Source organism: Aedes albopictus, chromosome 2 (assembly GCF_035046485.1).
Source record: "Aedes albopictus strain Foshan chromosome 2, AalbF5, whole genome shotgun sequence".
NCBI classification, from domain to species: Eukaryota; Metazoa; Arthropoda; class Insecta; order Diptera; family Culicidae; genus Aedes; species Aedes albopictus.
Genome location: NC_085137.1, coordinates 376,284,734 through 376,301,574, shown reverse-complemented (window position 1 = coordinate 376,301,574; position 16,841 = coordinate 376,284,734). Strand labels below are relative to the sequence as shown.

Here is a 16,841-nt window from a genome sequence, read left to right as displayed (position 1 = left end):
TCGTGCACCCGCCTGTGGTGACCACTGCCTGTTGTTTGTTTGACTCAATACGCCATCATACGCCGCATTCCATACCGTACTGTACCGGACCCAGGATAGAACCCTGAGGTATCCCCGCGGTTATGTTGTAGCTCCTCCGTGTCATAGATTGGCACCTTATTCTGGAAGTAGCTGTTCAACATCCGGCATAGGCTATAGGGGACTCACAGGTAGTGAATGACGTGTTCAATTGTGGCCCAGCTGACGCTGTTGAACGCATTCTTTACGACCAGCGTGACGCGCAATAGCGCATTCGGAGCCCTATCTCGGCCGTTTCGGTTATAGCCCTAATAGCGTCCAACGTCGATCGCCCCTTCCGGAAGCCGAACTGGTTATCCACGGACAGAAATGTTGCCTGACTGACATAACCTTTTCTATAGTTCTCTCAAGCCTATAAGATATTCTTGGAATAATTCCTTAAAACGGTTGATTCACAATGTTATGATGTCTAAATCAAGCATATGTTTTGTTTAAACAAACATCATTGAACACCAACCATCAAATGTTTATACCAAGCATATATGTCATTAATTGAAGCCTTGCTTGAACCCGAGCCTCCTGACTGCTGTCTGCTCAGTCATTGTTCATCATGGCCGCGGTAGTTCAAAGTGACGACGACGATGTTGTCGCTGTGTTTTGATTTTGAATAATATAATCGTTACTGTCTGCCACTGCTACAGGTACGTATCGTATTAAGTCGTAAGTTCTGTGCCGTTTTGAGATTGCTTGTTACGTGAATCATTTCTTCCAGGGGAAATTAAAAATGTACTCCGCAGAATTCCTCCACATACAGCAGCAGGAACAAGAGCTAGCCACCACGCAATCCTGATGAAACCGCCAGATTGAATGCCTTCAGGACGTTCCCGGACACGCCGAGAAACTTGGATAAGTCGATCCATCAGACCTACGGCCGGACATATCACGGACACCCCACCGAAGGTTCGAAAACCAATGACGGACGACGTGACCGCTGATGTGATGCGCTGAAGTGACGATAATATCTTAGCACTGGTGGAACGCCTGGAAGTCTGTTACTGGCAGGCTACGCCCTGGTCCCTGAGTGGATTCCTCTTCCGGTCAAATTTTGAACAGATGATCATTAAGAAAAATAAAACATGTGCAAGGAAATGCTTTACTAATTAAACGTTCCTATAATGGTCGTATTTTAGTGTAATTATGTTACAATTAAAACATATTGTTTTAAAATACGATTATTATAGTAATGTTTATGGAAATTGAAAACTTTGAATTATTCTAGAAAAACAACATAACCTCATTTATCTGAATTTTAAGTTAAGCATAAGCATGCTTGAATCTACCATGGGAATAAATGAGCTGTCAAACCATCAATAATAAATATTGTTGATGAAAGCAAAATATGATTGAATCAGGCATATTTGTTGCTCTAATCAGATAATCAATTTCGGTCATTTCAAGCATCTGTTATGCTTCGTCCTATTGTATTATGCGTAATACAATCTCAAAAAGGGATTATATAAAAGTCAGTGCACAAATATGCTTGTTTGCGACCACAATATGATTGGCGTAACTTTATTTTTTTCTCCGTGTCCGAGAGGCCAAAGTCATCGGGTTCCACGGTATAGACCATCAGCCTCGACAGAATGATCCGTTCCAACAGTTTCCCGGGGCGGTGTCCAGAAGGCGGATAGGTCTGTATGCCGATGAGTCGCCAGGTGACTTCCCGGCTTTGGGCAGTAGAACCAATCTTTGCTTTTTCCACCTCTCCGGAAGTTCACCGCTGTCTAGGCACATCTCCATAGCCATTCTGAACATGTCTGGTCTAGCCTCGATGGCCGTCCTGATGGCTACTGTCAGGATACCGCCCGGGCCCAGAGTCTTGTTCAACTTAAGCTACTTCGGTATTGCGATGAGTTTGTCATTCGTAACCGGGCGACCTCGCTATGGCCGGTTTGGCCATAGGAGATGGGGGCCCATGGTCTTGTATCGTGGCGTGATGACTACTCTGTAGGCATCACCCCGAGGGGTCGTGTTAGGTCCCTAGCAAAGATTTTCAAAGTACGCCCGCTTACGTGCCTTAATCTCTTTGCTCAGAGCCAGTTTAGCCGCCCTGTAGGCCTCACTTCTGTGGAGCTTGGAATTATTGTGGACAAGCGGGTGCCCCCAGGAAATAACTTGTGTTTACACTTTGACGTTCGCGAAGTAGTGACGCGACGACAGTTTGCGCGCCTACTAGATTGCTTGATGTGCATCTGGCAGACCATGTGCTACTCGCGTGCATTGGAAGTCTAGTCGAATAACAATGCAGATTCAGTACCACACAACTTCGTTCCATTCTACCCTCATCGGTGCGAGTTCTTTGCATCGTCCTTCTAGCTCTTAGGCAGAATGCGTGGAACTCTGTCCATTTCTGGGTAGGAATCACCTTGGAATTGCGGCATCACATGCACGACTTTGAGTTCCGATTAGATCATCGCTGGATTGACCGTCGGTGTTACCCTCCTTTAGCAATCGTTCCACAAATGCCGGCTTGTCGAAGTGCGAGGTCAGCCGTCCACAATGACAATCGGTGGCCCTCGGCTGTGACCGTCATCCTCCGTATTCCGCCCTGGATCGCATCGCCAGATGGTCACTGTGCGTGTAGCTATCGCCAACCCTCCAGTCCGAGCTAGGGTTTAGACCCGGGCTCCAGAAGATCCAATCAATGATGAACTCTGCATCTTTCCTACTGTAGGTTTTTTTGTCGCCAACGTTTGCGACATCCACGTGCAGTCTAGCCATAGCTTCGAGTAGAGCCCAGCTTCTCGCGATAGTCAAGCGGCTTCCCCACTCAATCGTCCAGGCGTTGAAGTCTCCACCGAATCCAACATAGACGAGAGCTGGTTTATCGGCCACCTGAGAGTGGATAACAACTGCAGTAGTACACCTCGTCGATCTTCGCTGTTTCGAAGCCCTCGTGTGACGTGGATTTTATTTCCTGGACCGGAAAACGACCGGTTGTACAGATCGCCGCTAGCTTGGCCTTATCCGCTGCCCAGTTCCCGTTATCGGGAGGGATGCGATATGGGTCCGATAGTAGGGCGATGTTTGTAGACTGACAGCCACAGCAACTGTTGTGCGGCTTCACAGTGGTTCAGGTTTAGCTGTGTAACCTGCATTATCGTTCTATCCTTTTTTTTTTTTTCTATCCTCATCTGTAGAGCCTTTTTAACCACTGCGTCCATTATTTAGGAATATTGTGGTATGACCCATATTTAATTTGGTGCTAGTCAAATATCCTGTCACAATTGAGCTGTGATGGACAATGGTTGATGAAACACCTGATCCCAACTAGGCACAACTCGTTTTATGAAGTTTATTACCCTGTTGGGATTACTTCGCCAAATTTCCAAGGGCTCTAGAAACCCTTTACCAAATACCGCCAATCTCTGATTGGATAGTACTCCACAGTTGCAGAGTAAATGTTCAGCAGTTTCGTTTTCCGCTTGACAGAAACGACACTCGGAGGATTGGATTTTTCCAATCTTATTTAGATGATAATTACTCGGGCAGTGACCAGTCATCAGACCAGTAATTACCCTGAGATTTCTTTTGTTTAGATTCAATATGGACCTGGCTTTTTCTGCACTGGGTTTTATGAACCTTTTCGCTTGCTTGGATGTATCCGTGGCATTCCAATTAGATTCTACCGTGGACATTTCCCAAGTTTTTAGTTTCATCCGTAGAGCACACTCAGGAACTCCACAGAAAGGTTCAGGGCCTACAAAGCTTGATGCCGCACCCTGTCTGGCTAAATTGTCGGCGTTTTCATTTCCCAGAATTCCACAATGACCGGGCACCCAGTATAAAGTTACCTCGTTCCTACTGGCCAATTGCCTCAGAGAAATAATGCATTCCCACACTAGCTTTGATTGGCAAGTGAAAGCCTTTAGCGCATTTAGAGCCGCCTGACTGTCCGAAAAAATACAGATCTTGGCAAACCTATAATTTCTTTTCAGACAAATGTTGGCACACTCTAGAATGGCTTGAATTTCTGCTTGAAATACAGTAGGACTGCATCCCATTGGTATAGCCTTACTTATACCAGGGCCGAAAACACCAGCTCCTGTATTTTCACCCATCTTGGACCCATCAGTATAAAATACAATAGAACCTGGACGTAAACTTGGCCCACCAGCATCCCAAATATAGCGACATGGTTTCACCACTTTGAAGGGAACATCATAGTTGGTCTTCGTTATCATCCAATCTTCTACTGTTTTTATATCCATATTTAATTTGAAGTCTTTGATGATTCTTAAATGTCCCACAAGATCCCCGTCTAGTACTTTATTGTAACGAATAAACTGCAGGGCACTTTTTGCCGCTTGTAGTTTAACAAATTGATGCAATGGCAGTATATTGAGGAGGGCATCCAAAGCAACTGATGGAGTGCTTTTCATTGCTCCTGTCATAGATATACAAGCAAGTCTTTGTAGCTTACCTAGCTTCTTTTGAGAGGATACCTCATTTGTTTTGGGCCACCAAACAAGTGAAGCATAAGTAATCTTAGGCCGGACTATTGCAGCATAAATCCAGTGAATCATGTTTGGTCTAAGACCCCAGGTTTTTCCTAAGGCTTTGCTGCAGACCCAAAGGGCATTCGTACCCTTAGTTAAAACATTGTTTAAATGTGAATTCCAATTCAGTCTTTTGTCCAAAGTTACCCCAAGATGTTTAACTTCTTCCGAGAACTGAATTTGAACTCCATTTAAAGAAGGTTCAATAAGATTTATTTTTAACCTTCGTGTAAAAGGTACAATTACAGTTTTTGAAGGGTTTACGTTTAATCCCTCCTCTTGGCACCATTTGAGGGTAACATTCAACGCAGATTGTAGCCGACTGGATATCGTGTCGTCATATTTTCCACGTACCAGAATGGCTACATCATCTGCGTATCCAATAACCTCAAAACCTTGATTAATGAGCTTTTTAAGGAGTTCGTCCACTACCAAAGACCACAATAAGGGCGATAGTACTCCTCCTTGAGGACAGCCCTTCACAGATCTGACTGATAGTTGCGCACCTCCAAGAACGGAAGAGATCTCTCGATCTTTAAGCATCGATATTATCCATTCGATAATGCATTTATCCAAGCCCCTTGCTTCCATTGCTGAACGCATTGAGCTGTGGGATGCGTTATCGAATGCTCCTTCAATGTCGAGAAAAGCAACCACGGCTATTTCCTTGGCTTGAAGCGATTTCTCAACTTTGCTGACTAGCGACTGTAGCGCTGTTATTGTAGATTTACCTGTTTGATAAGCAAATTGAAACTTGCTAAGAGGCATTTCTACTAAGCTGGTAGACTTGATAAAGTCATCCACTATTTTCTCCATGGTCTTCAACAGAACACAGGAAAGGCTTATAGGTCTGAAGGCTTTAGGTGTTGTTTTATCTCTTTTGCCAGCTTTTGGAATAAAAACAACACGAACCTTACGCCATGCCTTAGGTATGTAAGCTAAAGTGATACTGGCTCTAAATATTTCGGTTAAGAGCGGACCAATCGCTTCTTTCCCTTGTTGAAGTAACGCTGGAAAGATTCCATCTATCCCAGCAGATTTAAAAGGTTGAAAAGAACTCAGTGCCCATTCGACCCTGGACGACGTAAAGATTTCACAGGCTTTCTGATAGGCATTTGTCGACCATACATGGTTTACCTTGTCTGAGTCCTGCTCTTCAGCCGAGTAAGGAATCGACCCCGGAAAATGAGTCTTCATCATCTCTTTCAAAGTTTCAGAAGAATCGACAGTAAAACTGCCATCTTCCTTTTTGAGGCTTCCAAGACCATTAGAATGGTCTTTTGAAAGGACTTTGTGGAGCCTTGCAGCTGCAGGAGCGTTATTGATGTCTTCACACACCCGTCTCCAATCCTTACGTTTGGCTAGCCTCAGTTCTCTGTTATATTCTGTTAGGGCTTTTTTGTATTGAACCCAATCAGAAGTAGCCTTTGCTCTATTGAACAATCTTCTAGATTCTTTCCTCAGTTTTGCTAGCTTGTCATTCCACCAAGGGACATCCCTGTTGGATGACCTCTGTTGGGTAGGGCAGCTACCATTGTATGCTGAGATCATTTTGTCAATGATCTCATCAGAGGCATTTTCCAGCTGTGGAACAGATATGATCTGTCCAGTATGCAAGGAATTTTCATTCATTAAATAAAAGCGATAGAGGTCCCAGTTAGTTTTCTTTGGGTTTCTATAGCTTTCAGTTAGTTTGGATCCGGCTTTATAATCAAACCTGATATGTTTGTGATCTGACAGTGATTCTTCATCAGAGACATGCCAGTTCACAATTTTGTCCGACAGTAGATCACTACAGATCGTGAGATCTAGAACCTCCTGTCGAATAGCATTAACAAAAGTGGGGGAATCTCCTTTATTACATACATCTATTTTATTAGACGAAATGTAATTCAAGAGATCTTCGCCTCTTTTATTAATATCAGTGCTGCTCCATATTGTGTGATGGGCATTTGCATCGCACCCAATAATAAATTGGGCGTTTATACTTTTACAATAGTTGACAAAATTAACTACCGAAGAAGGAGGAACATCATCAACATCTCCTGGGAAGTAAGCAGAAGCAACACATATCTCCGTTTTCCCCCGGATCGTTGGAACCTCCATCTTGATAGCAACAATGTCTCTAGAAATGAATTCGGTAATTGGGACAAATTTTGTGTCCCTATTTACTAAAATAGCGGTCCTTGGAATGGACTGACATTCGTCATACAAAAGTCTGAAATTACGCGAAGAGCACCCTAATACCCTTCCATTATTTACCCAGGGCTCTTGAATTAAACCCACGTATGCATTATCGTTGGTTGGTTCGACCTCCTCGCGTTCCTGGACATTTAGGCCCGCCCGTCGTGTGACCCTTGATCGCCGTGCAAATCATACATTTTTGTGCCGAGTTGCACTCCCTGGTGATGTGGCCTTCCGCTCCGCACTTCCTGCAGAGTTTGCGCCTGTTAGAGCCTTTACACTACTTACTTTACTTTCAGTCCTGAGCATCCACGGTGGTGCACAGGGCCGCAACTTCCATTTTCGGTTTCTATACGTTTTTTGAGTTTTGATAACAGTAGGTTGTTGGCCTAAGGTCCCCTATCCACCGTGGTGGGGCTGCCACCTTAGGTATAGCTTCCGGTGGAGGAGCATCTCAAACTCAGCCGCTGGATGCCAGAACAGGCGCTGTTTGAGCCGCACCCCCTTGGTGAACAGACGCTCGAAGCGTACCTCCTCAACCTAGCTGAAGTCAGAAGGACAACAGTGCCCAGGCTGCACTACCAGCTAAGAACACAACTCTTAGCTGGCGGTCTTTGCCATCACTTGACCCGTGGAAGCATGAGGTAGGAGCTTGTGAGGATCAGAGCTATGTTGGACGCTCTCCTTTTCAACTCACCGTTTTGCAGCCCACGACTTATGTCCTTGCTCAAAGAACTTGAAACACGCCTCTAGCAGCGCATACACTTTTTTGCCCAGTACCTCCTGAGCTAATGCCTTGTACGAGGTACCTTTCTTGACCGCCTCTTTCTTCAGCACTAGCATTATCTCTCCAGTACTGGAACGCCGAATGCTTTTTACATCCGCGCCCAGCGTTGAGAGATGATTTTCGTCTCGCATGGCCCTCAGCACCTCGGCGTATGTATCCACCGCCGTTTTGAAGACCAGCGCGCCGTTTTGACGGAGCACGCTTGTGAGCTGGTTTTACTTTTACTGATCGGGATTGATCACCGTGGAATTTTACTAATTTATGTGGGTTGGCTCTTTTCGGTGACATAAGAAAAAGCAGCATAATTCGCGTTACGCGTTTCGGCTTACTACTCTTCAGCCCTCTTCAGACGCCTAAAATATTTATTGAGACATTACAATTTTCTTAATTAAGTTAACACATACAAAACGTTTATACAATACACTTACAACATGCTGAATGTGACCATCAGCTCGGTCTGACACAGATAAACTAAATCAAATTTTCCCAGACCTCCCAATAAATCTTACACCCTATTCGACACCCATTCTGTTCGGTTCGTTTTCGACGTCATTCGTTCTCTCTCTCGTTCGAGCTCGGGTTTCTCCACGTAGTCGGGCCAATAGTCCATTGTACGTCGTGTTGAAATTCCCGCACTCTCGCTGGAGATTTACCGTCTGCTGTTCGCCTAGCTTTTTAATATGGAACACCTCCGCGATCATCCTGGTATCTGGGTGTGTAGCCAGGAGAGAGCACATCGAAACGATCGTGGATACATTCAACAGCTTCCACGAAAGACTGCAATTTACAGTGGAGTACGAGAAGGATGCGAAAATTAAATTCCTGGATATGATGCTCGACCGGGGGACTGACAAAATAACAACGTCATGGCTCCCCAAACAAACAGATGGCAGGTACCTGGACTTTAACTCGAAAAGTCCATTCCAACACAAGGAAAATACCGCGATAGCCCTAATCGATCGAGCGATCAAGCTGTCCTGCGGAGAAAAACGTCAGGAAGCACTCGATCAAGCCACAAGGATTCTGCGGAAAAACAACTATCCGACCTGGTTTATAAACAGAGTAAGGAAAAAACGAGTTCACAAACACTACAACACAATGGAAGAAAGAACGACGTCGGACCAACCCCAAAAATATGCATCCGCCCCCTACATACCATGTCTGAACGAGAAGCTGAGAAAAATCCTGCAAAAACACAACGTGATCCTGGCTTCCCGACCGCAAAACAAAATAAAAAAGTTAGTGTTCAGTAAGATGAAGGATCCGATACCACCAGGCAAACAGACGAATGTGGTGTACTCCATACCGTGTGGAGCCGAAGACGGGAAGGTGTACATCGGGCAAACTAAACGAATGCTGGAGGTACGAATTGCGGAACACAAGAACGACAGTAAAAAGCAAGTTCACAAATCTGGCCTTGCAGTACACACGATCGAGAAAGGGCATGTGTTCGATTTCGATAGCACAACGATTTTGGAACGAATCGAACACCCAGATACCAGGATGATCGCGGAGGTGTTCCATATTAAAAAGCTAGGCGAACAGCAGACGGTAAATCTCCAGCGAGAGTGCGGGAATTTCAACACGACGTACAATGGACTATTGGCCCGACTACGTGGAGAAACCCGAGCTCGAACGAGAGAGAGAACGAATGACGTCGAAAACGAACCGAACAGAATGGGTGTTGAATAGGGTGTAAGATTTATTGGGAGGTCTGGGAAAATTTGATTTAGTTTATCTGTGACAGACCGAGCTGATGGTCACATTCAGCATGTTGTAAGTGTATTGTATAAACGTTTTGTATGTGTTAACTTAATTAAGAAAATTGTAATGTCTCAATAAATGTTTTAGGCGTCTGAAGAGGGCTGAAGAGTAGTAAGCCGAAACGCGTAACGCGAATTATGCTGCTTTTTCTTATGTCACCGAAAAGAGCCAACCCACATAAATTAGTGGTTTTACTTTTCTCAACAACTTCTCCTTCCTTTCGACCGTAATCCAAGGGTTCTCCATCCCTTGGTCCGGTTGGTCATCGTTCCTCTTAGGGTTGGCCTCTTGGGGCTTGGTTTCCCTACTCAGTCAACCAGTGATCGTATAAGATGTTGCATAAGATGATAAAGTGGCGATATGCGTACATTTTGCATGCGCCTAAATGGAGACATGCACGCATATGACCTCCACTTCTTCATCTTATGCAACATCTTATACGATTACTGGTTGTCTGGGTATCCCTTGCGCCTTGACAGCCCGGTTACTCGCACTTACACGCCCCTTTCTTCTTCTTTGGCTTTTCGCCCACTTCTGCCGGACGCTTCTTGGGTCGCGTCTCCCCGGCAGGTTTCGACCATGAAACTTGAGCCGTAGCTGCATGGTTTCGTGCTGCATCGTCGCGTTGCCAGAAAAGAGGAAGCAGTCCGTTTGGGTAGGCCGTTCCTTCCTGCTCTTATCAGCCGCACTCCGCTCTTCGACCAGGGAATCATACTCCTTCTTGGCCAGAGCCAGCGATTTGCGGAACTTCAGCAGACCCTGTTTCAGGTCCTTGCTATAGTAGTCCACCCGCTCGTGCAGCCGATCAGCTCGTCCAGCTGTTCGGTAACTACCAACATCTTTGGTAGACCACTCCTGTTGCGGTTCAGCGCACCCACGTGAGATCCGCGCCAGTCATCTGCGCTTACTCAGTCGATGGTGTTCCGCCTCGTGCTCCTCCCTTTGAACCTCCTGCCGCCTGCTCGCTGGTGGGTACACCAGCTCCTCGTAATGGTGATCTCGCTAGTCCTCCTCGCTTTAACGGGTTCAACGCCGTTCCCTCTGCGTCTCCACTCTCGAACACATTGTTGTTGTTCATGGATTTAGTAGTGGTCATTTCTGTTGGGTCCCCCTTGGAGTCGCTATCCCTCACTGAAAATGAAGCTGTCGCCAATGATTCTGGTGGTTAGCTATGCAAGCAGGCAGGTCACCCGACCGTTGGCCGAGACCCTTATGGGGACTGGGCTCAGAGCCGGATCAGCGTTAATCAGGAGTGTTCATCTGAACTTCTTCCACCCAGTTAGTTGCCTAAGCTGGGCACAGGTCAGGAACGTACTTTAAGGCCACGCCACGGTTTTATGGGACGGAAGACAGCGCCGGCATTAGCCCAGCCGCCGTTTCAAGTCAGTGTCACTTGACCTTACTAAGAGGATAGAATGCCGTCATTACCAGCTCACTTGTGCGTAGTTACCTAAGCGTGTACCGTCTCAGTTACCAATTACAAAGCAAGATGAGTATGCCGTAATCAGGAACTTACTTGCGTCGTTTCTGATGTGCCCGAGACACTCCTAACTTGGCTGTAACACTTTGGTGGCGGTGTCGTATCGCTTGTACAGAGCTGCCTCTGAATTTCTCTGCTGGTGTCGTTGTCGGCGGTCACCAGTGAGCCCAAGTACACGAATTCTTCAACCGCCTCGATTTCAACACCGTTGTATAAATTCGGGGTGGCGGGCGCGCTGATTCCTCCCTGGAGCCCTTTGCCATCATGTACTTTGTCTTCGACACATTAATGACTAATCCGATTCGTCTGGCTTCACTCTTTAGTCGGATGTACGTTTCCGCCATCGTCTCAAATTTACGAGCTATAATATCAATATCATCAGCGAAACCAAGCAGCTGAACGGACTTCGTGGAAATCGTACCACTCGTATTTATCGCCGCTCCCCTAATTACACCCTCTGAAGCAATGTTGAACAGCAAGCACGAAAGACCTTGCCGTAACCCTCTGCGAGATTCGAAGGGACTCGAGAGTGTCCCTGATACTCGAACTACGCACATCACTCAATCCATCGCCGCCTTGATCAACCGTATCAGTTTATCCGGGAATCCGTATTCGTACATAATCTGCCATAGCTGTTCTCGATCGATTGTATCATACGCCGACTTGAAATCGAAGAACAACTGATGCGTGGGCACGTTTTATTCGCGGCATTTCTGCAACACCTGGCGGATGGCGAACATCTGGTCCGTTGTAGCGCGTTCGCCCATAAATCCAGCCTGATATTGCCGCACGAACTCTCTTACAATCGGTGATAGACGGCGGCATAAAATTTGAGAGAGTATCTTGTAGGCAGCGCTCAGTAGTGTGATCGCGCGGTAGTTCCCGCAATCCAACTTGTCGCCCTTTTTGTAGATGGGACACACGATACCTTCCATCCATTCCTCCGGTAATACTTCCTCCTCCCAAATCTTGGTAATGACCTAGTGTAGTGCTCTCACCAGTGCTTCTCCACCGTATTTTAGAAGCTCGCTTGGTAGTTGATCTGCTCCAGCGGCTTTGTTGTTTTTCAACCGGCCAACCTCCTCCTCAATCTCTTGGAGGTCAGGGGCCGAAAGTCTTTCGCCCTGTGCACATACTCCTAGATCTGTTACCACGCCACCTTCGGTACTTGCAACGTCGCCATTGAGGTGCTCATCGTAATGCTGCCGCCACCTGTCGACCACCTCACGCTCGCTCGTGAGAATATTCCCGTGATTATTTCGGCACATGTCGGCTTGTGGCACAAAGCCTCTGCGCGAGCGGTTCAGCATCTCGTAGAACTTTTGTGTGTCCTTAGCGCGGTACAGCTCTTCCATCGCTTCGCGATCTCGTTCTTCCTGCTGGCGCTTCTTCATCCGGAAGACTGAGTTCTGCCTGTTCCGTGCCTGTTTGTAGCGTGCCTCATTCGCTCTCGTACGGTGTTTCAGCATTCTCGCCCATGCCGCATTCTTCTCGTTTTTCAACTGCTCGCAATCGCCGTCGTACCAGTCGTTTCTGTAATTCGGAGTCGAGTGCTAGTGCTGTAGCCGAGGTACTACCTATGGCGGATCGGATGTCCCTCCACCCATCTTCAAGTGTAGCTGCCACTGCTAACTGCTGCGCGTAGTCTTGAGCCACTTCTACGTTACGCAGCTGCTCGATGTTGAGTCGCGGCGTTCGACTTCGACGCGTGGTGATAACTGTCGAAAGTTTTGAGCGCATGCATACAGCGACTAAGTAGTGATCCGAATCTATATTCGCACTGCGGTATGTGCGGACATTGATTATATCCGAGAAGAATTTACCGTCGATTAGAACGTGGTCGATTTGATTTTCTGTTTGATGGTCGGGTGATCTCCAGGTGGCTTTGTGGTTATCTTTGCGGGGGAAGAAGGTGCTTCGGACTACCACACCACGGGAGGCTGCAAAGTTTACGCATCGCTGGCCGTTATCATTCGATACGGCGTGCAGGCTGTTTCGCCCGATTACCAGTAACCTCTACCCTGTCCTAATCTCCGTCGAGTTTCGTTGCTTCATCGTTGCTTTTACCAATCTTGATAACTTCCCGGGAGAACTGCTCTCGTCTATAATTATCCGTAGCTCTGTGAGGTTTATACTGTCATATGCTGCCTTGAAATCGATGAACAGACGATGCGTTGGGATCTGATATCAACGGAATTTCTGTAGGATTTTCCGTCTGGGAAAGATCTGATCTGTTGCCGACCGGCCATCAACGTAACCGGCTCGATAACTTCCTACAAACCCATTGAGGCTGATCTGATTACACTCTAACTAGACGCCCGTCGTGTAAATAGGGCAAATTATCCTTTCCTCTCCCTTATCTGGTAGCAGTTCCGTTTTCTAGATGGGGTGGATGCGTATGATAAAAAAATAAACACAGATCACGATCGAAGTAAATAAACACGGATCATTTTCTCAAGGATCGCAATCAGCACGCGTCATCCTTTCATCAACCCGGGAATAACCCCCCGGTACCGAATGCAAATGTAGATAACAGGATTTTTTTAACATTCAATCAGAACAAATCGAGAACACCCCTTCCGTGACAGGAAAACATGAATCCTATGCAAATTTCATCGTAAACACCACCGCCTCCGCACGATTGAATCTATCTGCACACTGAACTGCACACGTAAATGCCCTACATGCGGAACGTGATCGTTAATCACATTTTTATTAGTAACGACCATCCAACCGCAAACACCACCGCGTACTCCCGATGCTGTAGTTGTGTCACCCACCCAATGCAATGAATGAGCGGCCGAATGGCGTAGGTATACCACTAATTCGAATCCCTTTCGTTTGGGTGATAATTTGCTGCCATAAAATCGATTCCCAGCAATCACCACCAGTACCGACTGACTGACTGACTTGCTTGTTCTAGTCGCGGCGCGGGTTAGGTTAGTGAATGAATGCAAATTGTGTTTATTGGTCTGGTCTGGTCTAGTCCTCTCTGATGGGAAGTGTTGATTGCTTCGAGTGTTACGGCAGCAGCAGCAGCGTGGCGGCGGGGGAGTAAGAGTCCTACAATATTCATGACTTGCGCGATTCTTGCGAGACGCGATGGCTTTAAGTTCGGTCCGGATAGTTGTAGGTAATGCTTACTTATAGGTCCATATGCTAGTTTACGATTGGGTGGGAACGTGGCCTGTTGTGAGTGATTGGTTGTTTTACCTACCGGAATGACACTATTCAATATAGATTGTGGGATTTGTTCTGTTGTGAGCAGTGCGAAAATATGGGGCAGGTTGTCGAACACCAGTAATTAATGATAATTGAGAATTCTTTAGCGCTACAAAGTATTATTCATATGGGGAATAGTTGCTGCATACCAATTCTAGTGATATCATAATAATATTTATTATTTTCTTCTTTCTCGTTTCAGGTACATGAAAGCACTTTGTGTAACTACTGAGTTGGAGTGGCATATCTTGGACAGCAAGGCACTGAAGAACTGCAATTCACTTGTATGGTAAACTGATCTCAGGAAATGTTTGAAGCATGTTCTTTTCACGATGTAAATTTAGGCCTCCAGAAGGCAAGAAAATTGTTCAGATTTCGCAAAAAATTTACTTCGGATATGGGTAATTGATATTTTTGGTTGAGCGTCACGTACTCACAAAAATCTGTTATAGCTAGTTTCTTTTCCCGGTGAGATTTAAACCAGCTGAATATTCCATTTTCACAACTAAGTATAATTGAACCATGAGGCAAACCAATATCATAAATACCTGTTTTCAAGGTTGATCCATTTAGTTGAATTCCATATTTGTACAATACCGAGTGACTAATTTCTATATATGCTTGTACCTCAAGTTGGCGATCAATCCCTTCAAAGTCTGCGCCTGTCTACTGCAAATCGTAGGTATCCCAGTGCAGTTGCACAATGCTTCAATCATCGATACGTGATCCATGTAAACCCCCGGATGCATGTTTTGTGCAATTTAACTGTCACCGCACAAATATGGAAATGCGCACGTGTCAGACACGCCATATCCCATTTGTGTTAACAGTCTCGATGTTCTGAATCCCAACCATTCGGTCTGAATTCTTGTCCGGCCCAACGCCGAAGCAAAGCGTTTCCTCTGTCAATCACACTCAGTCACACCAAGTCACCTACAACGCCGGAGGCGGCGGCGATTGCGATTCCGCCACTTATATTATTGTGGGAGTGCAAATTACCTCACGTAGGAAATTCTTCAAAAATGTCTGCATCTGGAACTTGCCGATTCCTCCGAACTGGTGCGACCTGGTGGCTGCTGCCACCTTGCACATGACCAAATGGTTACATTTATCAACCGTCTCGCGCAAATGGAAGTGGCTGCATGATTCTGGAAACGATTTTTCTGGCGAATCGGGAATGAAAAATCCGCCTTGCTGAAAAATTACTTCCATTAAAGTGATTTTTTCTTGCGCGAGTGAATCGTGATTCATGCATGCGGAAGAATTTGCCAATTATGCACTCGTTCAGTCGGACACAGACACAGAGAAAGAGGCACATTACATCCGGCTAGTCAGGGAGTCCACATCTGGTACTGTGTGTCTGTCCAGAAACGTAAGTAAGCTCCATTACTCACGAGTTGTGGTTTTAAAAGCCTTTTTCCTCTTGCTTCGCGTCAATTACTTTGGTGTGATCTACAATGATCACATCATCGAATTGCAAGATGCAAAGTGCCCTGTAACGGCCCACGTGGCGCGCGACCCCTCATTGAGGTTCATCACTTTGGCACTACCGGTAGTAATTGCGGGGTGACCAGATTTAAACACGTTACTTTTTGTTTTTGTCTTTCTCGTACACCAAGGTGTACCGAAAGGCTATATGTTCACTCCAAAAATGAAATCTTGATAGAACCCCCGGAGGGCCAAGTCTTATATACCAATCGATTCAGTTCGACGAGTTGAGATGATGTCTGTGTGTGTGTATGTGTGTGTGTATGTATGTATGTGTGTGTGTGTGTGTGCGTGTGTATGTGTGTATGTGTACAAAAATGTCACCTCACTTTTGGATAGTAAATATCATCCCATTTCAACGCTTTAGGTTTCAATCGACGCGAAATATTGTCCTATTGTTTCCTATTGAAAATGGTTTGAATCGGTCCAGCCGTTCCGGAGTTATGGCCATTTAGGTGTTCCGGACCGGTACCCCAGGAAGGGACCAGATATGAAATTGCAACAAACCCATGCATGCGACCCATCAAACCACGGCATTTTCGTTCATCTGATGAACGGTAAGCAGGAAAATAGTCCCAGATTATATCTGAACCGGTAGTGTTCCGGAACCGGTTCCGGGTGTCCCGCCGGAAGTGGCCAAATATAAAAGTGTACCAAACCCATGCATGCGACACATCAAAACGCAGCTTTTTGTATAACCTGATGAATGGTAGACAGGAAAATAGTCTAAGAGCATACCTAAACCGGTAGCATACCGGAACCGGTTCCGGGTGTCCCGCTGGAAGTGGCCAAATATAAAAGTGAAACAAACCCATGTATGCGACACATCAAATCACCGCTTTTTCTGTGACCTGATGATTGGTAAACAAGAAAATAGCCTCTGATATCTGATCTGGTAGTGTTCCGGAACCGGTTCCGGGTATCCCGCCGGAAGTGGCCAAATATAAAAGTGAACCAAACCCATGCATGCGACACATCAAATCGCAGCTTTTTCTATAACCTGATGAACGGTAAATAGGAAAATAGTCGTGCACTATATCTGACCGGTAGTGTTACGGAACCGGTTCTGGATCATATCTGAACTGGTAGCATCCCGGAACCGGTTCCTGATGTCCCGCCGGAAGTGGCCTAATTCATACATGCGACACATCAAATCGTAGCCTTTTCGATAACCTGTTACGATCAGCAAGAAAATAAGCTAAGCCCACATTAGAAACTACGGATAGTGTTCCGGAATAGGTTCGAGGTGTCTCGCTGAAAGTGGCCGAATGCAAAAACAAACCAAAACAATATTCGCGACACATCAAATGGCATTTAAGGTATCTTGATAAACGGTTAC

The 16,841-nt window shown here is 46.0% G+C and overlaps 1 protein-coding gene across 3 annotated transcripts in view; it reads left to right on the top strand.

Annotated features, from left to right (window-relative positions):
• Nucleotides 1–16,841, top strand: part of LOC109425701 (uncharacterized) — a 499,193-nt gene that overhangs the window by 317,497 nt on the left and 164,855 nt on the right. The window contains exon 1 of one of the 3 annotated variants that reach the window (XM_029878772.2): nt 13,615–13,925. The exons of the other annotated variants lie outside the window; for them this stretch is intronic. Within the exon in view, the coding sequence (XP_029734632.2) occupies nt 13,895–13,925 (31 nt within the window). The 5' untranslated portion in view covers nt 13,615–13,894. Of the gene's footprint in view, nt 1–13,614; nt 13,926–16,841 lie in introns of those variants that run through there. 3 annotated transcript variants of the gene reach the window in all.